The sequence below is a fragment of the Pleurodeles waltl genome, chromosome 7 (assembly GCF_031143425.1).
Source record: "Pleurodeles waltl isolate 20211129_DDA chromosome 7, aPleWal1.hap1.20221129, whole genome shotgun sequence".
NCBI lineage: Eukaryota > Metazoa > Chordata > Amphibia > Caudata > Salamandridae > Pleurodeles > Pleurodeles waltl.
Window position 1 is genome coordinate 1,204,507,938 of NC_090446.1, and position 27,063 is coordinate 1,204,535,000.

Sequence of the window (27,063 nt, forward strand, 5' to 3'; positions counted from 1 at the left end):
ATAAAACATTCATTAACCTAACATGAGAAAAACAAAAACACTCTAATCAAGATGGTTAACTAAGTATTTGCCCCTATAGGGCACATCTGTACCAAACTATACTCTTACCTCTCCCTACACAAGCAACACACACCGGACAAAATCACTGACACCAGCATGCCTACAACATGGCTCAGAGCCATATAGCTAGCAAATGTTTGTCACTCCAACATATTCAAATCGATCAGTCCGCACAGTTTACCACACAACAAACGTTAACGGTTAACATAAGACACAACTCATGACTCCATCAAGAAAAGATCTAAATGTATGAACTGGATATAAGCACAATTCCCCTCCACCAATAGACCCCATTAGACACAACTGTTGGCACCATCACATGCAAACATGCCCCCAGGCCATATAGCTGTCTATGAATGTTTTTCATCAACATGTCCACTAAAGTTATACCAACACATCCACATTAATGTACAAATTAACCATCCTGAAGAAATTACACAGAATGGCATCAAAGCCATATCTCAGGCTGGGCAATGGACACATGTATACTCCAACATAACTAAACTAATAGAAATTACTTTTGTCATATGCATCCAGTCAAATAATACTTCATTGAGATCCAGAAAGGGAACTAGTTGGTAACTATTGAATAAAATACACCTATAGACAATATATTGGCCTAGCCACAACCTAACCGACTGCTTTTCAATGTTATTCACATATAAACACTATAAAACACAACCAAATCTAATAATAACAAACCACTTTGTCTCTAGGCATCAAGAATCATCGAATCATAAAGGACAACGAATTTGAAACGTGATTGAGAACCAAACAAATGGTAGGAATGTACAATATAAATGCACTTAAAAAAGTGACAACATAAAATACTGTCAAATAACCCACATTGGGAAAGAGTGAGGAATTATTATATCTAATTAACCCAGGGAGATTATGCTAGATGATCTTAGTTGCCCGTCAGATCTATTTCCCTGATAAAAATGACACTCAATAATATCATTATAATGTGGACATAGAGGTACACATTATTGAGAAGTATGGGCCTCCATCTTGCTGATTTCACTTACATCTGGAGGTCACGTGAACCACCCTCTTCCCTCCCTCAATTCACCATCATAGGGAACTCTTGGGAAACTCTAAATCTTGACACTTTGATCACACTCACTCCTTTTAAGCAAAGGTTGAAATATCCAACTCTCCATTAGCTACTTTCATCTCCCCACCCAGTACAGAGCTTCCCCACTGGAAAACCCTCTGACAGTCCCAATGATGCTAGGCTCTGTGTCTTATTTTGCAGCAAGTATCGAACTCCTTCTGTTCACAACTTTCGGTCACATGCATTGGGGTTGACCACAGGGCCTGCGCAAAACAAGCATCAGGACTCACAAATCCTATGAAAGGAATTGTGAATCTGAAAAAAAAACACATAAAAATAGAGTCTCCTTCTGCACATTGCCAAAGGCCATGCACAGCTGGGTAATGCCACAGGGGTTGTCCCGTGACCAGGCTCTGCACCCAACATATGCTGGCACACAATTCTCGCTGTGTATGCCATTAAGCCCTGGGCAGACTTGGTTGACCGCAGGACCTGAGCCCAACCTGTGCCCAATCCACTGTGGGTGGTCAATTTCCACTGCACCTTGCCTTTGGTCATGGGCAATGGGGGTTGGCCACAGGGCCTGTATCCAACCAGCTGTGGGCATTAAACCACCACCGTGTGTGAGTTGGATGCAGGACCCCGCCATGTGCACCCAACCTCCACTGCACACAGGCTTTAGTTGTGGGCATCAGAGGTTAGATGAATGGCCGAAAGATCAACGTAGAGCAGTCACCCAAACCCCTCTGCACATCGCCTTCGGTTGTGGGTAGCTTGTGTGTGCAGGGCCTGGCCTAGCTCTGCACAGCATGGGCTGCCCAACACGTCATGGGTGCCATCTTCCACTACAGCTTAACCACACAGGCCCTATTTTATGTGTTTTTTTCAGGTTCACAAATCCTTTCATATGATTCGTGAGTCCCCATAAAGTGGATATATGTTTGGACTTCAATTGGGTTGGAAAACCTGGTTTCACAACCACGGAACACAGGGAAGAACAAGAATAGGTTAATTAAGTGTGCAGGATGCTTCGGTTCCTTGTCCACTAAGTTTGCGGCAGGTTCAAAGCCCAGACCAAGGAAGGGCAAGCAACGCAGCAATTCTTTTTTTTCTCAATTTCATTGGATCCCTTCGTGAACACCTCCCTCCCCGAATGACGCTGCAGGAGTTAGAGCGTAGTCACCCCTCCCTTTTTCCACCTTTCAGTTGTTTTTCCAGGACGTAGGGACTTGGTCCCCTATTTTGTAATGGCAGCCCGAACTTCTTTTGCCACGTTGCGGCCAGCCAGTAACAGGACTACAGTGCCACAGACCCAGTTTTAAAACTCAAAAGTTGAAGAAATTATCACATTTTAAAACGTTTCTATCAGTTCTATCAGAATTTTGAATTACATCTGATGTGTTATTTAGATGCCAGATGTTGTGATAGCTCAACTCGTAATTTTGCTATTAGGGCCAGGCTAGACTCGATTCTCTCTGTTAAGTTAGTGGCTTTCCTTCCTCTACTCCTCACACACAATTAGTCCACAAATTATCTTCCCCTCGGCCAATCTTTTCCCAACTTCTGGTTCTCTTTGACAACACGGTTCTGTCCTCAGCCGTTCCAGCATCCCTTCAGGGATTAATGAGCGCTGTACAAATCTACGCTACAAAACACTGATGTCTCTACTATACCAGCCCACCGCTTTTCCTTCTCCCTCTCAGCAGGTTGGGAAAGATCGCAGACTCATCATGAATCAAAAGGCCAGTGTTTCTTACGTCTGAGCGCTCTCTTTCCCATAAAAGGATCAGAACTGAAAATTGACTAGGTGCGCTCCTGGTCGTCATTAGGGGGTCGCAGTTGCGACCTGTGGCTAGCCCCTTGCGACCCTTGGCACAGCCTTTGCAACCCCTGGCCTCAGAGGTGGCAAAATGAGTGTCAGGAAGACAGGCGGCAACTTGTCCTTATGGACGTTATTTGGGACTTCAGTTTCCTTGTTTTCTGTCAATTTTTTATTACATTAATAATGTATCATATTTTATTACATTATTCACTATCAGTGTAATAAAGAACGGAGTAAAATTAGTCGGAATATAACTCCTTCTGGCAGCGGAGGAAACTATAAAGTGCTTTTAAATGTATGTTGTGTGCATTCTTGTGGGTGAGAGTGTGTTTATGCGAGTAGGGTGTAAGCGTCTGTGTGTGTGTGTGAAAGTAAAGGTCAAATGGCGTGTGAGGTCACTTCCGCTACCCCATGCATTTTGATGAATTGACGTTCGTGGATGTGCTATTCGGAGAAGCACTGTAACTTTTTCCTGGAAAGTCAGCAGCATGTTAGAGAGGAGAGGGAGCAGAGGTGCTTTGCTGGGGAAAAATATATTCTCATTTCAATGAACCCCTCATGTTATGCCACTAAAAATAAATAACATAGACAGTGTGGCACAAATGTGAACAATAGAAATGCCCTCAAACTCTGCAGGAAGTAGCATAGATAGGAATATGCCTCATTAGCAAAAAAAAGAGGTCTTTTGAGGGATGTTTCCACAAGAAGATTGTGCAACTGGAATAACTAACTCCCAGAGCCTCAGCACTCCACCCTCCCACTGGAAAGGGTCCCTCGGTGGCATCACTTCCACAGTACCTGTAGCTCTGCGACACCCGCTCGTCTGCATAGCCCCAAAGTTGCAACCTCGTCTTTTATTCTATGTTCTCCTTCATCTGATGGGCGCCGCCATCTTGAAGTTCCAGCCGGAAGAATTTTCGGTGATCGATTAACTATACACTGCCTCGAAAGCCTATGTTCGCCCTGCATCATGAACGAGAGCCATGTCCCAGGCGCCTCGCACGAGCAGACCAAAGCAGCAGCACACCGAGGTGAATGTTCAAGCAGCGCGGTCTAGAGGTCACCAACACAATAGCACGAACAGACAGGAGAAGAAGCTTGCCGATCTGTTCAGGCGCTAGATCTCTATGAACAGACCAAAGTAGCTGCGTAGAAGTTGGGCTACGTGAAGAATGTTTGCCGAATAGCAGGGCATCCCGTGTGTGATTTTGCACCAAGAGTCAAGCTGGTTGGGGAGGGAGTGGGCTTTTTGGGGTTGTGATTTGCATGATAGGCTGAGACTAGACTAGCGTAGCATACAGAGTTCTTTGCGTGCTCAGCATTTTTCAGAGTATAATAATAATGGCAATATAACCCTAGTGCATAGGTGGCTGCCAAGTGTCCCAGGTCCATGCGTGATGTGCTGCTCCAGTTCAGTTTTGTCTTTGAATTGTGAGACTTGTAGCCCTGCTTTATTCAATAGAAATTCAAAGAAAAATACCCGGCCTGGAGCAGCACATGCATGGGCCTGGGAAACTTGGCAGTGCTGCTAGTGGTTAAGGCACTTGATTAATGTTCATGCCACAAAGCTCAATGGAGGTCAGGTTTGTAGTTTATTTAGATTGTTCGGTGTGTTACTGCTTTTGTCACAGAGATCCTTTTGTTACTTTAAGTTCGTAAGTTGCAATCAAATATTTTCTAGCATTCGTGGCAAGAATTTTCAATTCCATTAAGAATACAGAGGCGAGGACGAAAAAGTCGCTAGCATTCGCACCAAGAATTTTCAATTCTATTAAGGACACGAAGGCGAGGATTATGCTTCTCTTTCTTTACTACTCAAAAAACAGCAGCCAATCACAAAACAGAAAACTTCAACTACATTTCCCATTATGCTTAGCACAATATGTCCACCAATCACATCTCTATAGACCCTACTAAAGTCCTTAACACCATCTTGAACTCCTCTTTCTTTGCGTGGAGGAAACAAAACATGGTCCATAAACTGCTACCAACGAAACTTGCAGGACGTCAACATGACGAATGTCCTTGAAACGTTTCTATCCATCCCGATATCGAACTCGGACACATCAACCTGATAGCCAAGACCTTTTCTTATTCCGCTTTTTATTCTGCTCCTAAGAAACAGACAGAACATTAGGCTAACTCCCACTACATCACTGTGAAATTATCTGGGTGGGAAAAAGTTGATATCACACATACATTACTCTTTATATACTGACATAGTCATACATTATCAGACCAACTACCGGGTGGGATAATCCTCGCCTCCATGTCCTTAATAGAATTGAAAGTCCTTGGCGCAAATGCTAGAAAATTTTTCATTCTATGTCAGGACCGGAGGCTCAGATTATGCTAGTTCAAAGCTGATAGAAAAACTCTTGTTGCAATATTACCCACCGGTTTGTAATAAAACTGCTTAAAAGTAGAATCTGAAGACCAATCAGCTGATTTAATAATATCCTGCACTGTCACTCCCAACTCAATAGACTTGGATGCCAGTGCTCCTCTAATTGAATGAGCGCCAAATTGCGTAACATCAATTCCTGCCTCAACCATCACTCCTCTTAACCATCTGGCAATAGTCCCAGTAGACATGGGTTTGAAAGGTTTTTGCAATGAAATCAGTACTTGACCTTCCACATCTGATCTGAGTACTCTAGTACATTCTTCATACTGTTTCAAACAATTTACCATACACAATTTTGTACTGAAAGGGTATGCAAAATACTTTATACATGCAGACAGTGTTTTCGTGCTTCTAGTAATATTGAAAGAGACACCTTCCAGTGTAAACATTCTACCTGCAAGGTCCAGAGCTATCACATCCGAAGATCGTCGACATGCTGCAAGACATAACAGCATTGCTAATTTGGCTGATATTTGCTTCCTAGTCAAAAAAATGTTCTCAGGCCATTTCTCAAACAACGTAAGCACTAGGCTGACATCCCACAGAAACGTATATTTTGGCTTCGGAGGATTAGAAACTAATGCCCTTAAGAAGCCTAGAAATGACGTAATGCATTCCAACCGGATTATTACTGACTTTAACGTGCTCCGCTGAAATGGCAAAACTAAAATTATTTATTGACCTGTAAGACAGGCCCTCCACCGCTTTTTGCAATAAAAAGTTTACTATTTCCACTATTCCTGCTGCCACGGGATCCAGTGCCTTCCCAAGCACCAACTCCGCCAAGCTCTCCATGCCGAGGAATATCTATTCCTAGTAGACAGTGCCCACACTCTACTGATAAAACTTGCAGCTGTGTCCAAAAGGCCTGGCAAGCACCACTGTTGCCTGAAAGCCTCCAGGCCGTCAGATGCAACTGCCTCTCCACCACAAGAGGGTACAGTTCCCCTTGGGGTCCCAATAGCATGTCCTGCGACCACGGAAGGAGCAGGGGAGAGTTGCAGGCTAGCTCCAGAAGCAGTTGAAACAACGGCTGTGCCTTTTATATCAGAGAGATCAACACCACTTCTGCCGTCTGCATCTTGATGTGAGTCGCTACTCTCTGTATCATCGCAAATGGGCATCCGTGGCCCTTGCGAGAGGGTACGGCCTCCAGCTGAAGAACTCCAGCTGTCGATTCAGATGGAAGGCAAAGAAATCTATTTTGCATCGACCCCATACTTCTTGGGTCAACTGGAATAGATGGGGAAGGAGCTTCCAGTCGCTGTGATCCCTGAGGTACCTGGAGTTCCAGTCCGCTATTACATTGGATTGTCCCAGGATATACTCCATTACCACTACCAGCCTGTGGGACAAGCAATAGTGCCAAAAATCTTTGGCTATCTCTGGTAGCAGGGGCGAATTCATACCCCCCAACTTGTTGATATAGCGGACTGCCGAGATGTTGTTCATCCTCAATAGAAGGGAGCACAAGACTTTCTTGGGGGACAAAGTCCTGATCAGAAAGGATCCTGCTAGTAACTCTAGACAGTTGATATGAAGCCGGAGTTCCTGTTGGGGCCATCTGCCCCCCATGGAGATTTCCCTGCATCGGGCTCCCCATCCCCACCGACTGGCATCTGACTCTATTATCGCCTACGGTTGGGAACTGAAAATAGCTCTGCCATTCCACGCATGCACCTGTGTCAGCAACCACCTGAGTTCTGTCCTGACCTCCTCTGTCAGGGGAATTTCCTCTGAATACACCAAACCTCTCTGCAGGTGTTGAATCTTGAGCCTCTGCAAGGCTCGGTAATGTAAGGGCCCTGGGAATATTGCCTAAATCAAGGAAGCTAAAAGGCCCACAAGGCATGCTATCTTTCTCGGGGACAGTGAGGGTTGCACTAGTGCCACCCTCAACTCCCTCTTGATGTTCCAAAGTTTGGAACAGGGAAGGATCAGTTGCAATGTCTCCTAGTTGATCCCAAACCCCAGGAACTCCACCGATTTGGTGGGTACAAGGCTCGACTTGTTCTCGTTTATAACAAATCCCAGATCCTACAAGAGAGAAATTGTCATTAAACCGTGTTGCTTCACCAACTCTTGGGATTGCGTCATGATCAAAACATCGTCGAGATATATTATCATCCGAATCCCTTTCTCTCGCAAGTGAGCTACTACCAGCTTGAGCAGTTTGGTGAAGCACCAGGGTGCTGATGACAGTCCGAAAGGTAGGACCAAATATTCCAGCCATTTATCCTTCCATCTAAATTGGAGGATCCTCCTGTGAGGATGCCAAATGGGGATTGTTAGATAAGCGTCCTTCAGATCTAGGTGCATCAACCAGTCTCTGGTCTGAAGTAAATCTAGAAGTAGATGGAGGCCCTCCATCCTGAATTGACGATAAACAATGAAATAATTGAACTCTCTGGAGTTTAACACTAAGCGATGTCCTCCCCCGCTTCTGAACAAGAAAAATGTTGCTGCAAAACCCGGTCGGATGGGGTACGTAAAAAGCCACCGTCTGTTTCTGTATCAAAGCCTGGATTTCTAGATCTATAAAGCTGGCCTCTTGTGTGGAAAAACACAGAGGGAAGTGAGGAGTCTGTTGACGTGGAGTTTGGTAAAACTTTAAGCGAAAACCCTGCACAGTCTGCAACACCCTTTCATCCTGAGTCACCCTGTGCCAATTGTGTAGATAAAATTGCACTCGGCCCCCCCAACTGGATGAGAGAGGAATCCAGAAGTCTTACCTGTTGAAAAACCTGCAGGGGCGCTAATCCTTGTGCCTCCTCTCTGGCCTCTGTGCCGCTGGAAGCAGGAGTGAGAAGGGAAGAAGGTGCCACCTCGGGTGTAGTCCAGGCCACGATTAAAGGATCCTCTTTGGGGGCCCTGAAAGTATGCTCGGCCTGAAAATCAAATCAAATCAAATCATTAACATTTATAAAGCGCGCTACTCACCCGTGCGGGTCTCAAGGCGCTAGGGGAAAGGGGGGGTTGCTGCTGCTCGAATAGCCAGGTTTTTAGGAGTCTCCGGAAAGCGGGGTGGTCCTGGGTGGTCCTGAGGCTGGTGGGGAGGGAAGCCTCCCCACCAGGAAGGAAAAAGATCTCCCACCCGCTGTGGAGTGGCAGATGCGAGGGACGGCAGCGAGTGCGAGACCAGAGGAACGGAGGAGGCGGGTGGGGACGTAGAAGCTGAGGCGTCGGTTGAGGTATTCTGGTCCCTTGTTGTGGAGGGCTTTGTGTGCGTGGGTGAGAAGTCGAAAGGTGATCCTTTTGCTGACTGAGAGCCAATGCAGGTGTCTCAGGTGTGCGGAGATGTGGCTGTTGCGGGGTACGTCGAGGATGAGGCGTGCCGATGCGTTTTGAATGCGTTGCAGGCGATTTTGGAGTTTGGCTGTGGTCCCGGCGTAGAGGGTGTTGCCGTAGTCCAGGCGGCTCGTGACGAGGGCGTGGGTCACGGTTTTTCTAGTGTCGGCGGGGATCCAGCGGAAGATCTTGCGGAGCATGCGGAGGGTGAGGAAGCAGGCGGAGGACACGGCGTTGACTTGCTTGGTCATGGTGAGAAGAGGGTCCAAGATGAAGCCGAGGTTGCGGGCGTGGTCTGTGGGGGTCGGTGCGGTGCCGAGGGCCGTGGGCCACCAGGAGTCGTCCCAGGCGGACGGGGTGTTGCCGAGGATGAGGACTTCCGTTTTTTCAGAGTTCAGCTTTAGGCGGCTGAGCCTCATCCAATCTGCGACGTCCTTCATACCCTCTTGTAGGTTGGTCTTGGCGCTGGCGGGGTCCTTGGTGAGGGAGACTATAAGTTGGGTGTTGTCGGCATAGGAGGTGATGATGATGTCGTGCTTGCGAACGATGTTGGCGAGGGGGCTCATGTAGACATTGAAGAGTGTCGGGCTGAGCGATGAGCCTTGAGGTACGCCACAGATGATCTCGGTGGGTTCTGAGCGAAACGGAGGGAGGTAAACTCTTTGGGAACGGTTTGAGAGGAAGGAGGCGATCCAGTCCAGGGCCTGGCCTTGGATCCCGGTGGAGCGGAGGCGGGTGATTAGGGTGCGGTGACTGACGGTGTCGAAGGCAGCCGAGAGGTCGAGGAGAATGAGGGCGACTGTTTCACCGTTGTCCATCAGGGTTCTGATGTCGTCAGTGACTGAGATGAGGGCGGTTTCCGTGCTGTGGTTGGTTCGGAATCCGGTTTGTGAAGGGTCGAGCAGGTTGTTGTTTTCCAGGAAGGTGGTCAGCTGTTTGTTGACAGTCTTCTCTATTACCTTGGCTGGGAAAGGCAGAAGAGAGATGGGGCGGAAGTTTTTAAGGTCGCTCGGGTCAGCCGTAGGATCCTTTGGTAGGGCGTTGACTTCGGCGTGTTTCCAGCATTCGGGGAAGGTAGCAGAAGAAAAAGAAGAGTTGATGACGGTCTGGAGGTGCGGGGCGATGATGTCGTCGGCTTTGTTAAAGATGAAGTGAGGGCAGGGGTCCGAAGGGGCGCCGGAGTGGATAGAGTTCATGATGGATTTGGTTTCTTCAGTGTTGATGTGGGTCCAGTTGTTGAGGGTAATGGCCGGGGGTGCGGGTTCGGTGGTGTTATGTTGGGTCTGGTGTCCGAAGCTGTTGTGGAGGTCGCTGATCTTGCGATGGAAGAAAGTGGCGAGGGATTCGCACAAATCCTGTGAGGGCGTGACGGCGTTGGGGTTGGAGAACTCCTTGACGATGCTGAAGAGTTCTCTGCTGTTGTGGCTGTTTTTGTCCAGTCTGTCGGTGCAAAAGTTCTTTTTAGCAGCGCGGATCAGGCGGTGGTTTTCGCGGGTAGCGTTCTTGAGGGCGGTCATGTTGTCAGCGGTGTGGTCCTTGCGCCAGGCCTTCTCGAGGGCGGGACAAGTTTTCTTTGATTCTTTGAGGGTGTCAGAGAACCAGAGAGGTTTTTTGGTGTTGGTCTGTCGATGCGTGCGTTTGAGGGGAGCAAGGTTGTCTGCGCAGTTGGAGATCCAGTTTGTGAGGCTGAGGGCTGCGTCGTTGGGGTCGGTGGTGAGGGTGGGTTGGTTGGCGGCGAGTGCTGAGAAGAGTTGCTTTTCGGGGATCTTGTTCCACTGTCGACGAGGGATGGGTTGAGTGCGGAGGTGGCGGGTCTCGCGTCGGAATGTGAAGTAGACACAGCTGTGGTCGGTCCAGTGTAGAGCGGAGGTGTGGCTGAAGAAGACGTGTTTGCTGGCGGAGAAGATGGGGTCAAGCGTGTGTCCGGCGATGTGGGTGGCGGTGTTCACCAGTTGCTTGAGGCCGAGGTTGTCGAGCAGGGCGGTGGTGTTGGGGTCGTTGTTCTGTTCCAGATGGAAGTTGAGGTCGCCTAGGAGGATGTAGTCCGGTGAGGCGAGGGCGTGCGGGGAGATGAAGTCGGCTATGGCGTCGCTGAAGGGGGCGCTCGGTCCGGGAGGACGGTAGACGAGGGATCCTCTGAGGGTGGTCCTCGGGTCGGTGCGAATCTGACAATGCAGGTGTTCAGCGGCGAGAGGGGTGTCTTCGGTGGAGGTGGTGACGCTGATGGAGTCTTTGAAGACTATGGCGATACCTCCTCCTACTTGGTTGGTGCGGTCTTTTCTGGAGATCTTGTAGCCTTCGGGGATGGCGGTGGCGATGTCTGGAGCAGAGGAGGCGTTCATCCAGGTCTCCGTGATGAAGGTGACGTCCGGTGCTGTGGAGTCCAGGAGGTCCCAGAGTTCAACGGCATGCTTGTGGACGGATCGAGCGGTGACCAGGATGCACTTGAGGTGGTTGATGGCACGTGGGCTTGTGGTCGTGGTAGTTGCGTGGTGGAAGATGCGTTTGCAGGAGTTGCAGGCGAAGGGTCCATGGGTGCGTTTGGGGTGAGCTTGGAATCAGGTGTTGGAGCGTCCTGGGTTGAGGGCGAGGAGGGTGGTGGGGTCGTAGCGGATCAGCGGGGTTTGGGAGAGCTGGGGACCAGGGGTCGTGGCGCTGGGCGTGGGCCAGGCGCAGACGGGCGCAGACGGGCTTGCCTCTGGTGCGCCTCTGGTGCGCCAGCGGCGCGGTCGCGCAGCGGCCGCCATATGAGGTAGGAGGGGGGGGAGGGGTCAGCTGGGGGCGAATGGGAGCTGGGGGGGCGGGGGCGTGCAGGAGGTCGCGGCGGGAAAGCGCAAGGGATGGGGGACAGGTAGAGTGAGAAGAGCTGGGGGAGAGGGGTTTAAGGGTGGAGGGGGGAGAGTGTTAGGAGGTTTGGGAGATTAGGAAGAGAGATAGGAGTAAGGTTGTGAAGATAGGGGAGGGGGGGTTGTAGAGGTGGGTGAGGGTGAGAGGTAGAGTGAGAGGATAGGAAGAATAGGTAATAGAGGGGGTGGCGGGAAGGGGGGGAGAGATAGAGAAATAGATAGAGAAAATGGATAGATAGAGAAATAGATAGATAGAGAGATAGGTTGATAGGAGGAGGTTTAGAGTGAGGGAGTTAGATAGTGAGATAGAGAGATAGAGAGATAGGTGGATAGGAGGAGAGAGGGAGGTAGATAGCGAATGGGTTAGATAGGGGTGATAGAGAGGGGGAGGCGAGTGAGGGAGGGGGATGAGGCAGGAGCAGGAGGGCAGGCGCGGGGAGAAGAGGACGGAGGGGGCAGAGGAGCCGAAGACAGAAGATAGAAGACAGAAGAACAGAAGACCGGAAGAACAGAAGACTGGAAGAACAGAAGAACAGAAGAACAGAAGACCGGAAGAACAGAAGAACAGAAGAACAGGAGAACAGAAGAACAGGAGTCCAGAAGAACTCATAAGAGCAGAAATTCACAGAAGAGCAGAAGATCACAGATCAAGATACGAAGAACAGAAGGCAGAAGACAGGCAGAAGACCTCAGAAGAAGATGAAGAAGAAGAGAGGTGACGGGAGAGGCAGAGAAGCACACAGAAGAAGAGAGAAGACGGGGAGAAGAAGAGTACAGAAGAAGATTACAGGCGAGGAGCGAGGAGGAAGAACAGAGAAGAAGAAAAGAAGAAAAGAAGCAGGAGCAGGAGAGAGGGTGAGTAGCGCGAGGCAGGGCGAGGGGCTGGGAGGTGGGGGGTACTTACTGTACTATACTGAAAAGCAGCCTCTGCCTCATACAGCCTGGCCAAAAGGCCAGAGTGAAACACTTTTTTAAAATTAACTGGCGCCTTGTCCAATGGTGTAAATGTAGTAACATATTATGCAATATCTTTTACGAATTTGTTGCCGGAGAGGCGACCTTCGGCCAGCGGCCCGCATCCGCAGCGGCAAGGTCTGTCAAAATAGAGCCAATCCTCATGAGGAAGGATTTGCGCCTTTCTGATGATATGGCCCAGTTGCTGTTGCCGTTGCCTAGCAGGCATATCACTCTTTGAGTCCACTCGCCCAGGGTGTGGGGGTCGATAGGGGAGCCAGTGTCTTTGGCTCTCAAAACCATCTCAAAGATTTTCTCCAGGGGCCCGATAGATCCCGAAGCTTATCCTGGCAGGAACGCCAGGCTCAGTCGATCCCTTTCTTCGGATCTTTGGCAAATATTTTCAGGAATGTTCACATGCTTGCATCAATCTCGGGCGTTTCCACCACCTTATTTGGGATTTCAGGCCTAGGACATTCGTCCCGCAACCTATTGCGGACCTCCTTGTCAAAGCTCTTATGCAGCTTATCATGCAAATACTCTGCTACTGCCTGCGCAGGGGCCCAATCTGCGGAACAAGGGTGCACTATATCTTCCGGGTTGAATTGAAATGGGTTGGGAGGGGACACAGAAACTTCTTTCACTTTCGAGGAAGCTGCCTTCCTTGATCTTTTATGCTTGCGGAGGGAGGTGCTGGAGTGAGAGGTTTCAAAATCATTGGTGTCAGAATCTAATGAAGCATGATCACCTCTAGGGAAGTCTCTGGACGCGGAAGGGGCAGAACAATATTGGTGATCATTTGCAGAGTGTTGGTGTAGTGCTGCCATGGCTCCATCATGAGGCCAAGAGAAAGAGGTGTCTTTAGATGTACCGGGGAGAGAAGAACTCCCTTCCACCGAACTGCCCTCCGATAAAAGAACCAGACCTTGGTTTTTAGCAAAGTGCTCTAATTGCTGCATTATAGGTTTTAGAGCCACCACCAACGCTTGACTAATCTGCCAAGGGACAGAAGCTTTGGGGGCCCTGCTGACTGACTGCTGAACCGAGGCGTTGATCATCTCAGACAGACCGTCACCCAAAAACTGACTGTCTTCATTGAATTACCCATACTCCTCCTCCTCGAATGGCACCCAATCGGTCATGTTAAGGTAGGCTTAATGCAAAGTAATAACTCAATATCCAAGGGGAGCCACCCCTAGTGCAATGAACAATAAACCAGCTCCTCAGCGTTAGCTGTCTATTAATTATTACAGCCCCCCTTGAAAAGGAGGACGTCTGGAGAGCCACAAAAGTGAGGGAAATAAAAGTATCCACAAGTGTGCACTCCGCTCTAATGCAGGGCCAACTCTGTTCTTTCAGCCTAGGTATGGCGTCTACCCCGCTGACAGGAACTACGGAATGGGAAGAATGCGTGCAATTCCTGGTGTCCTGTCAGCGCGTTGGAGGAGGAGAAAACAACGTAGGACAGCACGTAGCCCAATCCTACTAGGATAGCGCAACAGGGCTATACGCTCAGCCTCAGCTCTCCACCCGGGGCTGACGAGGGAAATGCTCCGGGCCGGCATTGACTCGCCGTATCAAGGGAAATCCTTCCACCAACAACCCAGTGCGACGCGCTGCAAATACAGAACTGTAAGCCACTCCTCCGCACCCGACTGATTCCGCCACCCAGATGAGGAGTCAGCCGGCCGGAGTGAGGTGAGCAACACACGGTAAGGCGGACTCACTGCAGCCCATGCCGGCCACACCTGATGGTCGCCGTGCGCTCAGGAATGAAGTACTGATCGTGGCGTGATCTATTATGCAATAAACGTATGTACCAGTATTTTCCAAATAGAAAGAATCGTGGCGCGATCTAGTATGCAATAAACTTTGTATTTTCAAATAGAAAGAATTGTAAGGGAAGTGAGAGCCACTTATGTTGTCTGTTCGAGCTGCAAAGAAAGAGGAGTTCAAGATGGTGTTAAGGACTCTAGTAGGGTCTGGAGAGATGTGATTGGTGGACATATTGTGCTAAGCATAATGGGAAATGTAGTTGAAGTTTTCTGTTTTGTGATTAGCTGCTGTTTTTGATTAGTAAAGAAAGAGAAGCATAATCGGAGCCTCCGGTCCTGAGATAGAATTATGCTTTCTCTTTCTCTTACTGTCAACACATAGCAGCCAATGAAAAACAATGAACTACATATCACATCAGCCTACAGCCTCTCTATGACCCCCCCCAATCAGGGCCTGCCATCTCAACATAATCTTCTTAAACACTATAATCCTTCCTCTTTCTTTGCTCATCGCAATTTAACGATAACCTGATGACAAACAATCACATAGTCCAACTAACTCCGTAACAGATCCTAGTTCCTCTTCGTGATGGAGGAGAGAACCAGCACAACTGGTGCAGCTTAGAATCAACTTTTCACCCTTTATCTCAGGAAGACATCTTCTGGTATCTCTTCAACTAGCTTTGTCTTCTGCAAAAAAGAAAATACTGACTTTACAACCCACACCCAAAACACATAGGTTCTAATAACATCGGGAGGGTAAGACATTCATAATGATATCATATGGAGATAACATTTAAATAATATCTCAAGTGGGATAATCCTCACCTTCATGTCTTTAATTTTTAAATTCTTGTGGCAAATGCTAATTTATGATTCTATGTCAGGACCGGAGGCTTCGGATTATGCTAGTTTAAAGTTGAGCGATAACCCCTGGAGCCACATCAACAATGGGTTTGTGATAAAAAAAAATTAAAGTAGAATCTGACGACCAATCTGCCCCTGTCATAATATCTTCAAACCTAGACCCTGCATTAAATGCTTTAGATGCCATAGCAGCCCTTACAGAATGGGCCCCAAAAATGGAAGTATCTATGCCCGCATCTTGCAAAAAACATCTGACCCAGCTCGCCAGATTCGCTGAAGAGACAGGGCCAAACGGCTTCTGCAAGGAAAGCAACAATTGTCCAGCATGCTCTCTGCAAAGCTCACAAGTAACATCTTCAGTTTACCACACCCAACTTAGAATTATCTCTAAATCTTGGATAACAAATACATTTTAAATTTGATTTTGTGTGTTTAGAAATACAAAAAGAAACTCCCGTAGGAGTAAAAACTCTGTCTGCAATGTCAAATGTTATGACGTCAGAGACTCTCCAGCAGGAAATCAAGCAAAGCAAAATGGTCAATTTTGCTGACAGTTGTTTCCGTGAAAGACCGTCATTGGCCGGCCAAGCCACCAAGAAACTTAAAATCACATTAACATCCCAAAGAGATTAATATTTTGGCATAGGAGGGTGAAGCATCCGCACTCCATGAAGGAGTTTGCAAATTAACGGGTGTTCTCCTACTGCCTTTCCTTCGACCTGAGGATGTTTGGCTGAAATAGCCGACCTAAAGTTATTAATTGTCCTATAGGCTAGCCCTTGAGCCATCAAATGAGATAAAAAACTTGCCATCATCTGCACTGATGTTCCCAAGGGATCCCCACCCCTCTGACTGCACCAATCCACCCATCACTTCTATGCGGGGGCATATCTCTTATGTGTACTAGGCGCCAAGGATTGAGAGAGGAAGAGCCTAATGTTCTCTCATATTCCTGCGTCTTGTCCTGATTCCCTAAAATCCTCCACGCCATGAGCGATAATTGTTCCTCCTCAATCAGCGGATGTGGATGCCCTATCGGACCCACTAAGAGGTCCTCTGACGTGAGGATATGCACCGGGGCAGCACAACATAGATCCAACGCCCCCTGAAACAATGACTGCACTCTCTGATGAGGTGTTACTAGAATCAACTCTGCTCTTTGACAAAGGACCTGAGGGAGAACTCGATGAATCATGGAGAAAGGGAGTAATGCTTAGTTCAATCCCTCTGCCCAAGATTGTAGAAACTCATCTGAGCTGAGAGCCTGCGGATCCAGTCTCCAGCTGTAGAAGTCAAGAAGTTGAGAATTCATGCAGGACACAAACAGGTTCACCTTTCATGGACCCCAAAGCTGATTCAGGAACTGAAGAACTCTGGGGTGGAGACATCAATCGCTGGCATCTCGAAGATACCTCGAATTCCAATCTGCTAACACATTTATTTTACCTGGGATGTATTCTGCTGAGACTGAAATCTGACGTTCCAGACAGAAATGCCACAAGTCCTTCGCTTTCTCCGCTAGCATTCGCAACAGTGTTCCCGCCAACTTGTTGATGTGCCTCACTGCCGAAATGTTGTCCATCTTCAAGAGAATACAACATTTTGGGCCTCATTCCAATTCCGGCGGGTGGCGGGCGCCGCCCGCAAGGCGGGAACCGCCACTTGGCCGCTCCGCGGTCAAAAGACCGCGGAGGCCATTCTGGCTTTCCCGCTGGGCGCCCACCAAAGGAGCGCCCGCCGGCCCAGCGGGAAAGGCCCTGCAACGAGGAAGCCGGCTCCGAATGGAGCCGGCGGAGTTGCAGGGGTGCGACGGGTGCAGTTGCACCCGTCGCGATTTTCACTGTCTGCAAAGCAGACAGTGAAAATCCTGCTGGGGCCCTGTTAGGAGGCCCCTGCACTGCCCATGCCAATGGCATGGGCAGTGCAGGGGCCCCCAGGGGCCCCGCGACACCCGTTCCCGCCATCCTGTTCCTGGCGGGTTTTACCGCCAGGAACAGGATGGCGGGAAGGGGGTCAGAATCTCCATGGCGGCGCTGCAAGCAGCGCCGCCATGGAGATTCAGCCCAGCCGGGGGAAATCCGGCGGGAAACCGCCGGACCCGGCTGGGCGACGGTCAGAATATCAGAGGAAACACCGCCAGCCTGTTGGCGGTGCTTCCGTGGTCGTAGACCGCCAGGGTCAGAATGACCCCCTTTGTCTTGTAATGTGACAGAGTCTTCACTGCCAGAAGCTCTAGACAATTGCTATTCAGTTAAGGTTCCTCCGGGGACCACCGCCCCCAATTGTCCTTACCTAGCTCCCCAATCTCATCTGCTGACATCCGACTCTAGGACCACTTCCATAACTGAGGCAGAAATCGCCTTGCCATTCCAAGCATCCATATGAGTCAATCACCACTGCAGCTCTGTCCGAGCTTCCTGCGATAACTCAATCAGTTCCGAGTAGGCAAGGCCTCAGCGGAGATGAAGAATTTTAACCTCTGAAGAGCTCGATAATGTAGAGGGCGCAGGAAAATGGCTTGGATAGATGAAGCTACGAGGCCTACCAAATGTGCAAGTACCATCAAGGAAACAGAAGGAGCAGATAAAGCGTTCCTCAATTCCTCCTTGATAGCTAGTCTTTTGGTCATAGGAAGCATTTAACTGAGTCAGTAAGGAGTCTATATTCTGGACAGGATCCAACTGTAATTTCTCTTTGTTTATAATGAAACCTAGATCTTGGAGAAGTTGAATTGTCCAGAAGAGATGAGGAAGGACCAAACTCTCCTCTTGCGCCATGATCAGAATATCGTTGAGATAGATTATCAGCGCACCTTTCTCCCTAAGCCATTGCATGACTGGGCGCATGACTTTGGTAAAGCACCAAGGGGCAGAGGAGAGTCCAAATCAAAGGGCTGAGAACTCATAACATTGGTTTTGCCAAAAAAACTGGAGGAGTCTGCAGTGAGGGAGAAAAATAGGAATGGCCATATATGCATCTTTGAGATTCAAGCGAGCCATCCAATCCCCTTCTAGCAAAAGGTCTCAAAGAAGGTGAATCCGTTCTATTTTGAAATGCCTGTAGACAATCCAAGAATTGAATTGTTAGAGGTTGAGCACCAAGCGAGAGCATTCTGCCATTTTTCTGATCAAGAAAAATGGTGCTGATAAAACTTCTGGGGTGAGGGTGGGGAGGGATAATGGCTCCTTTCAGAAGGATGGCTTCCACCTCTAGATCTATAAAAACACTCCCTTGATGGGAAAAGCTGAGATGAGGATGAATCTCCATTTGGCAGGGAGTTGAGTAAAATTCTAGGCGGTAACCTGCTATTGTGTCTAGCACCCATGCATCTTGCGTAATCAATGACCAATTTTGAACAAACTCACTCTTCCGGCAAAACCGGAGCACCTTGTCACCCTACTTTGACTAGGCATCAAAGAGCTGCTTGCAAATGGCAACCCATAGGTTTAGAACCTTAATGATTTTTTTCAATCTTTTGTCATTCTCAGGTTACTGAAAAGAGTTCCTTTGGGTATCCCCACTGGATATTTAAAGTTAGGATTGTGTTTTCATAGAAAATGCATTTTTGTGTTGCTACTAATTTTGGCGCAGTTTGATGAATCTCCACGAAACTTTTAAAAAAGTGCAATTTATTTTGACTCGTTTGTGCAAGGAGAGTTTCAGAGCGATCCATCAAGCAGGGGCCAAGAAAAAAAGGGGGTCCCACAACACATTTTCCACATTTTTTTTTCCATCGGAAACATAGACACAGGTGCAATACAACCTGCTGATTGGATTGTAATGCTATCTGTATTTAACCACTGGCTCCATCTTGACCACTGGCTCAATTTGTGCTTAGCTTAGCTGCAAACGCCGTCACATTAGTGCTGCAGGTATTTTTCCAGGCACAGCTTGCGCAATGTGTTTTCGCTCTTTACCACCAAGGAAGGGTACATAACATGGGGGCGTAGTAATGATAGGATGTACCAGGCTGAGAATTTTTATGGTAAAGCAGGAAACAGCATGTCTTGGAAGTGCACCTTGGGATTTGGCCAATCTCTAAACGTGCTCTTTCAACACTGACTTGGTATGGCCAGCATTTGAACAACAATTTACCAGATGGGATGGGGGTTTCTAGAATCTTCCTTTTGAGGTTGTTTAAAGTATATAAGGCAGTGGCAGCTTGACGGCTGGAAGAGGGTGCTCATCTGAGTACACCCCATCTCGTGCTGAGCTCTGATTGGTTGGCAACACTTCAACCAGAAAGTGTTGGCAACCATCTTGGGACTCAGGCAACCATCTTGTGACTCAGAAAAAAGGTAAAAAAGAAAAAAAAGAAAAGGGGTGGTTAGTGACACCCTGGCCCCTTAGATCTGGTGCTAAGGTCCAAGAGGGACTCCTCCAGGACAAAAAAGCACTTTAAAAAAAATTGCAGAAAATGTGCTACATCATGAATTTGCGAGAAACATTTCTAAAAAACCAAGTGCGGTCTCCCATGCTTCTTTTTGTAAAGCCACTAGGTGGGTCAGGTCCTGGGAGCATATAAAAAAATAAAGGAGGGGGGGCACACAAGCACCTCCTCAGGTTTTTGATGCCATCATAATTTTCTTAGGGATTTTGAACACGACTACAGCCTGAACTGCTGGAAGGAATTACACCAAATTTGGCTGAAAGGTAGCTTTTAGTCCACAATGAAAGCCTTTTTGTTTTTGGTGTAAATCCATTCAGTAGTTTTTGAGCTATTCAAAGAAAAAGAAATATAGATATCTATAGGCATGGAGGCTTCACAAGTCCACCCGATCTCGTGCTGAGATCTGATTGGTTAGCAACACTTCAACCAGAAACTGTTGGCAACCACCTTGGGACTCGGTCAACCATCTTGGGACTCAGAAAAAAGGTAAAAAAAAACAAAAAGGGGGGAGGTAAGGGACACCCTAACCCCTTATCTCTGGTGCTGGGGTCCCAGAGGGACTCCTTCAGGACAAAAAAGTACTTAGAGAAAAAGATTGCTGAAAATTCGCTACATCATGAATTTGGGGCAAACATTTCTAAAAAAAACAAGTGTGGTCTCCCATGCTTGTTTTGATAAAGCCCTTGGGTGGGCCAGGTCCCGGGGGCATATAAAAAAATGAAGGGGGCACATAAGCCCATCCCTGGGTTTTTAATGCCCCGAGGACTGCCACCTCCCGGGGTTTAAATTCAATTGCAGGTGGGGGCTCGGGCCCCTCACACCCCAGGGACCACCACCTCCCTAGGGCACAATGCCTTAATTATAATAGGAAGGTTCAGGGGACCCACCTGGGCCACAGGGACCACCACCTCCCCAAGAATGAAAAGAAATGATGAAGGGGTCTGTTGTGGACCCCCGGGGACTACCACCTTCCCTGGGCAATTCTTTTCAAATATGAGGGTACTGTGTGCCCTCTCCCTACCAGCCCTGAGGACCACCACCTCTGCGGGGCTGAAATAAAATTATGTGGGAGGTCTGTTGCAGACCCCCAGCTACAGGGACCACCACCAAGTAAAAACGTTTGAGGAGGGCAGCATGGCCCCCCTTGTGGAGAAAAAAGGGCCCTGGGGACCACCACTCCCTAGGGCCAGCTCTTGCTGTGTCCCGCGATGCCCACACCGGGACATAGCTGTTTGCTCTGACTTAGTGGGAGCTTTTATAGCTCCCACTAAGTCAGAGCAAACACTCTGCTTCCAGCGGCCGAGAGCTGTCAAAGTGCTCTCGCCCGCTAAAAGCAGAGGTTTCATCTCTTTCCCTGCCCGCAGAGATGAGGGCAGGGAAAGAGATGAAATGATTGCTTTTGCAGAAAGGGAGCTGCCCTGTGTGCAAAAGCAGTGCCAGCTCCTGCAGGAGGTGGAGAACTGGCTGGGACCACGGGTGCTTTGAGGCTCCCCTCAAGGTTCCATTGCACACTGGGCACCCTGGTAGGCCACTTCCTCCATTTAATAGAGGTGGGCCCCGGGAGATGGTGTCCTCCGGGCCACAATAGGCTGGGAGAGCGGGGCCACACAACCACCATCCCACACTGAATAGAGGTGGGCCCGGGAGGATGAGGGTTCCTGTGGCCAAAATCGGGGCCTAAGGTAACTATAACTCACGCCCTTGCCATACACCGCTAATTATCACAGCTATTACAGCACTTATGGCAACTTTTATAATGTAAATAAAAATATCAGTGAAACATTAACAGTCAAACAGTCAATTTATTGAAGAAAAAGGTGTGCATGGTGGGCGCGAGTTATAGTAACCTTAGGCCACAAGTTATAGTTACTTGAAATAACTCTAACTATAACTGCTAAATTTCTCCAGTTTTGTGCAAGTAAATTCAAAACCTAGCTACAAAGTCCCTGAATATACATATATATATCTATATCTATAAATATATAGATATATGTATATATTACTCACTATAATTGTTAAACTTTGTCAAGGCATAGTATTTTTTACTGGAAGGCTACCCTTCAAGTACACAATCTATACTTGACATCAAGCATACACCTTTGCACAATGGTACAAAGGAGAGTGCATTGGCGCAAGGCAGCCGAAAGTGCACTAGAGCTAGAGGTGAGACAACTGTGCCATATCTTTGTAGATCTGGTGCAGTTGTGCTCTCCTCCTTTCACACAGCACAACAACTTTGGTTACTGTGCTGAATTGCATTAAAACATAGTAAATCTGTCCATTCATTTTACCATACCAAGCAGTAATGCGTACCACTATGGATGATGTGTGACTCTTACACTTTGTATCCCTTATTGTTTCTGTACTCTGATTTATACACTTGTAGGATTCATTGTTTCTGTTTCATTTGTGTATGTGTTGTAAAGCAGTCAGACACTGTTTGAAATTTGACCTTTCTGTAGGGTCACCCCAAATCTTTTGCTTTTTTTTTTGCTGAACCCTATTTTTGCTGTCTATAGGACTCTGTCACTTTACTTTATTCCTGCTAACCAGTAGTACATTTTTTGTGCTCCTCCCTTCAGCATCCTAAAATTGGTATACTACTGATTGGCATATTTAACTTACCTCTAAGACCCTAGTATATGGTACCAAGGTGTACCAATGGCCTGGCGCAAGCAGACTGCAGCATCCTTTGTCCTGTCTACTACAGTGACAATGTAAACAGGAATGCAGACTTGCCACCAGTCGCCCAGCCCCAAAGCTATTTTCACTCCAGCACGTTTGGCTGTTCAATAGGGAAACACTTGGATGTATTATTAAATACTAATCATGTATCTCAGAAATGGGACTAGTTGTGAAAATGATTAAAGAACTAATATCAGAAGCTGTTAAAAAACCATTTCAGTGGTGAAGTTGGATTTGTTCTAAATATTATAGAAAACTATTTTTTTTAAAGTTACCTTCGCCCTGTCTGAAGTGGTTTGAACCTAAAATATGTATTTTGATCTCCAATGATGGCCAGCCAGTATTTAGCATTTAAATAGACATGAATGAGGGGTAAACCTTCTCAGAGGAGCAAAACAATAGGCTGTCCATAATGAATAGAGCTGACCTCACTGAACCTGACAAAATATGCAAAGGTGGGTTGGGAGGATCCTTTATGGCATTAAAGTATGAAGTCCTGCTGCAAAGACACATCCTGCTTGACAGTCCACTGGGGCTTTTCATATGACATTTGGGACATACTTTAAAGAGTCCTCCCCTGTCCCAAGCAAATGTTAACTGACACCTAGGCAGGGCTCTTCTGTAGTCGTCCCTGTCTGTTGTTTGATAGAGGCTTGCGGAGGGTGTGACCTATCCGCCCCTTAGTGTCTTTTCATGATTTCCTTATGAGTAGGCAGTTGGAAAGTCTGCTGCCATAGATTGTTGCTACTGACAGTTTTTGGCAGCGGATTTAGAGGATTTTCCTCAGACAGGTGTCGATGTAGGTCTGGACATTGTTGATGGTAGTCACTGTTGTCCTCCAAGTTTCTGCTCCATACAGAAGGACTGATTTATTTTGGTGTTAAAAAGCATGGTCTTTGTTTGCAGCGTTAGTCCTTTGGATCCCCAGATTTTCTTAGGCTGAATGAAGACAGTCCTTGCTTTGCTGATTCTTGCCTTGATGTTGGCGTCTGTGCTGCCCTGCTTGTCTGTAACGCTGCCCAGGTAAGTGAAGGCCTCAACTTCTTCTAGTGCATCACCTATAGAGTGACTGCAGTTGTGCTGGTCAGGTTAGCCTTCAAGACCTTGGTTTTTACCCTGTTGAGGCCAAGTTGTGCTGATGTGGCGGCCACATTGTTGGCCTTGTCTTGCACCTGCAGATGGGTAGGGGAGAGTAAGGCCAGGTTGCCTGAAAAGTCCAGGCCGTCAAATTGCGCTCAAGGTGTCCACTGGATCCTATTTCTTCTCTTAGTTGTGGATGTCTTCATCATCCAGTCAATGGCCGGCAGGAACAGAAAAGATGAGAGCAAACAACCCTGGAGGATCCCGGTCCTCACTTGAAAGCCTTCCGTGACTTGTCCTCCATGGACTTTCTTGCAGGTCATTCCCTTATAAGTGTTCCTGATGATTCGTATAAGTTTATCTCGCACACCATAGTGGCAGAGGAGTTTCCAAAGGGTGTCTCTCTCCACACTGTTGAATGCCTTCTCATAGCTGATGAAGTTGATATAAAGGGAGGAGTGTCATTCCATTGACTGCTCAATGGTGACACTCAGTGTTGCAATCCAGTCTCTGCAGGACTTATCTTTACAGAAGCCAGTTTGCTGATCTCGCAACTGAGCGTCAACTTGTTCCTTCTTTCTGTCTAGGATGACTATTGAATACTTTGCCTGGGGTTGATAGCGTTATCCCTCTGTTGTTTGTGCAGTTATTCAGATCCCCTTTCTTGGGGATCTTGATGAGATACCCCTCCTTCCATTCTGATGGCACCTATTCCTCTTCCCAGATTCTTGCAAACATGGGTTAGCGAATGTCTACTGATGTTTAGGTGTCTGCCTCCAGTACCTCTGCAGGAATGTTGTCAGGTTCTGCTGCCTTTGCACTTCTCAGATGTTTGATGGCTTGCCATATTTCTTTCTTGGTTGGTCTGCTGCAGTTGGCTGGCCATTCCTTGTCAGCTGGCTGCATGTCTGGTGAAGAATATGGCACAGGTTGGTTCAGCAGTTCTTCAGAGTGCTCCACCCATCTTCGTTTTCTGCTTTTGTTTTATGGCTTGTTGTATCTGCTAGAGACTTTCCTTGTTATGTTGTATAGTTCTTTCAAGTTTCCATGGCTTGATGCTTTTTGGGCTTCCATAGCAAGACCATCAATTAATCTTTGCTTGTCTGCTCCTAAGCTTCTCTTTGCTTCCTTTTTGTTTCTGGTGTACTCAGCTTGAGCTTTCCCTTTTTCTGCTGTTGTTCAGCTGGTGTTGACTGCAGCTTTCTTTTTCTTTCTTGCTTGGATTTTGCGGAAAGTCTTGTGGAGATCCATTTGTTATGCTGGTATTTCTTGAGACCCATTACCTCCTGGCAGGTTGATGTCACTTTTTCTTTGTTCTTCTCCCACTGACTTTCTACTAGGTATTTGTCATCCTCTAGGACTTGAAGCTTGTTAATGAGGGTGACTGAGTATTCACACCGTTTTGTGCCTCTTTGAGGAGGGCCGTGTTATGCCCTTCAAGAGATTCAATTACAGTGTAAGTTATGGGTCTTTCTTTTGTTTCACTGATTAAGGGTCTGTTTTTTAGCAAAACCCTTTTTCACAGTTTGATTAAATGTAACTAAAAGAGACATTTGAACTCAGAGCTACAATGGTGCATAAGATGCATTATGGTGCCACTTTCAGGCCCATTGACCATATGTTGATACATACAGAGGCACATATAGGTGGCAATTAGAGGAGAAAGTGGCTAGTTTGATTGAAAATAATGTGGATGAGTGGTGGATAAGAGTAGAGCAGAATAGAAGAAGTGGGAGATAAAAGTGAAGGAGAACTTGGATTATGCAGGCTTAGCTGGAGAGCTACAGATGATTACAAAGGATGTTCAGGTAGCAGGTTTAGGAGAGAAGAGGGACTGGAAACTGGTGTCTGCTGTCACCAAAACACTTCCAAAGCTCTAGTTCTTATTTGCGGAAGATATTGCAAAGAAGATTGCATTCTCAGGTGAAAATCTGTGAATAATGTATTATTCCAAGTTTAATCTTTAGTGGGGCTCAACCCAATAAAGTGAAGACAATCTAGTATAACTGTTGCTACCTAAAACTCTTAGAAACTAGTGCCTGAATAGTGCCAGTAGTAACAGTTAATATTTAGTCAAGTACATTGGCTGAAGAACTATGAGCCACAGTGATATGTGTATCAAAGGTTAATCCTCGGCCCTCAGCCCTACACTTTATTTCTCTTGATAGCTCCATCTCCCTCTAGATGTGCCAAGGGCCCTTCCTTGTGATATGTAATTGAATCAAAGAGCAGTATTTTGAAATGTAAATGGAGTCTTGTCTTTTTCACCCAGGGTATCCCGACCCAGTTCACAGGAATGTAGCAATCCACAAATCTGTCTGGGTATGTTCCTCTCGTCCTTCTGTCTTTACTTGGCAGGACTGGGCTTCCCAAAATGAAACCAGGATCCTCCAGGCACGGTACCATTACAGCCACACTCACTTTGTGTACATTCACAGCACACTTTGAGTCCAGGATTGTTACTCCTGTGTATTGCACCCTTACATGCCCACGTGCATTCAGCACACACTCAATTTGCATGCACTATTCAGAATTTAAGCTTTTTTATCTTTAACCAGGGTGTGTTATTTATAGAACCACGCACTGCCAGCACACACAATCACCAAGTGTGTGCTGCACAACACTTCATCCTTTATGTATTGCACTTCACATAAGCAAACACCCAGTGCATGCTTTCCCTTTGCATGCACTACACAGCACTACATATCTCATGTAATGTATTCCTCTAAGCACATATGCTAACCACACATGCACTGCGCAGTACTGCTCCATCATTGTACTGTAACATTTCCAGGCACACATAAACTAATGCACAGTTACTAATCCTGCACTATGCAGCACTCCAGAACTTACCAGATGTAGGCCAAGGCTGAGTTAAGCACACATCAGCTGAACGTTTTAAAAAGTGAGTGAGCATGTAGGCTTCATTCTTGTGACACAGGGCAAACAGGTATTGTTCACGAGTACTGATCACTACATGTTATGCTGCCACCACTGTGCCTGTGCTGCTTAACTTCTGGTGAAGGGGGAAACCTTCCACCACTATGAGGCTAGCACTTTGGGAGCCCCTCACACTTGGACAAGACCACAGTCAGTGAGAAAGGCCTATGTCATGGCACACACGCATGATACGTGTTCACCTATGACACAAAATCGGCATTGGGGAACCAAACAACAGTACAGTTGGGCAGTCATGGCAGGGGGTACACGTCCCTTATCATGCAGAGGACCTGTCTGTTCCAGTACTACAGTACATGCTTAAACCTAACAACATGCACTTTGCATTTTTGGTAGGAGCACCACTGTTTCCCAAGTACAACACCAAAACTAATTCCACTTAGGCCACACTATGAACCCACACTCTTCCAACTAAGCACAAAGAAAAGAGCAATGTTCTACCCACCTGCAAGAAGTTCTATGCAGACTTGTCAGGGGTATGAGCTACTTTACAGTTGCAACTACAATATAACACAGTATTGATAGATCTTTTATACCAATGGTTGAATCTGCATTTATAATACCTTTTGTGTAGTATGATTATTTGAAAAGTACCATATTTGGTGTAAGTCAAACGAGTTGTGTTTTAAATTTGACTTAACAGAGTCAAAAGCTATTCTAGGGAAACTAAGCTAAAAATTTGACATGACGACAGAACTTGTCATACTGTTTCCTTTTTGAGGTTGGGTGTATATTTGTTCAGTATTCTGGAAGGAAGATAATATCATGTGAAAACCTCAATCCACATGTGATAGGTTTAAGTTTATGTACATTTGCACAATATGCTCCCCAGTGTTGGATCATCTTTATTTATAACTAAAGCTTAACTATGCAT

General features: G+C 47.1%; 1 protein-coding gene across 1 annotated transcript in view; it reads right to left on the reverse strand.

The window, feature by feature from the left end:
* Positions 1-3,887, reverse strand: part of COX10 (cytochrome c oxidase assembly factor heme A:farnesyltransferase COX10) — a 486,623-nt gene extending 482,736 nt beyond the window's left edge. Inside the window, exon 1 of the mRNA XM_069200344.1 lies at positions 3,738-3,887. Within this exon, the coding sequence (XP_069056445.1) occupies positions 3,738-3,768 (31 nt within the window). The 5' untranslated portion in view covers positions 3,769-3,887. The remainder of the gene's footprint in view (positions 1-3,737) is intronic.
* Between the last annotated feature and the right edge of the window lie 23,176 nt (positions 3,888-27,063).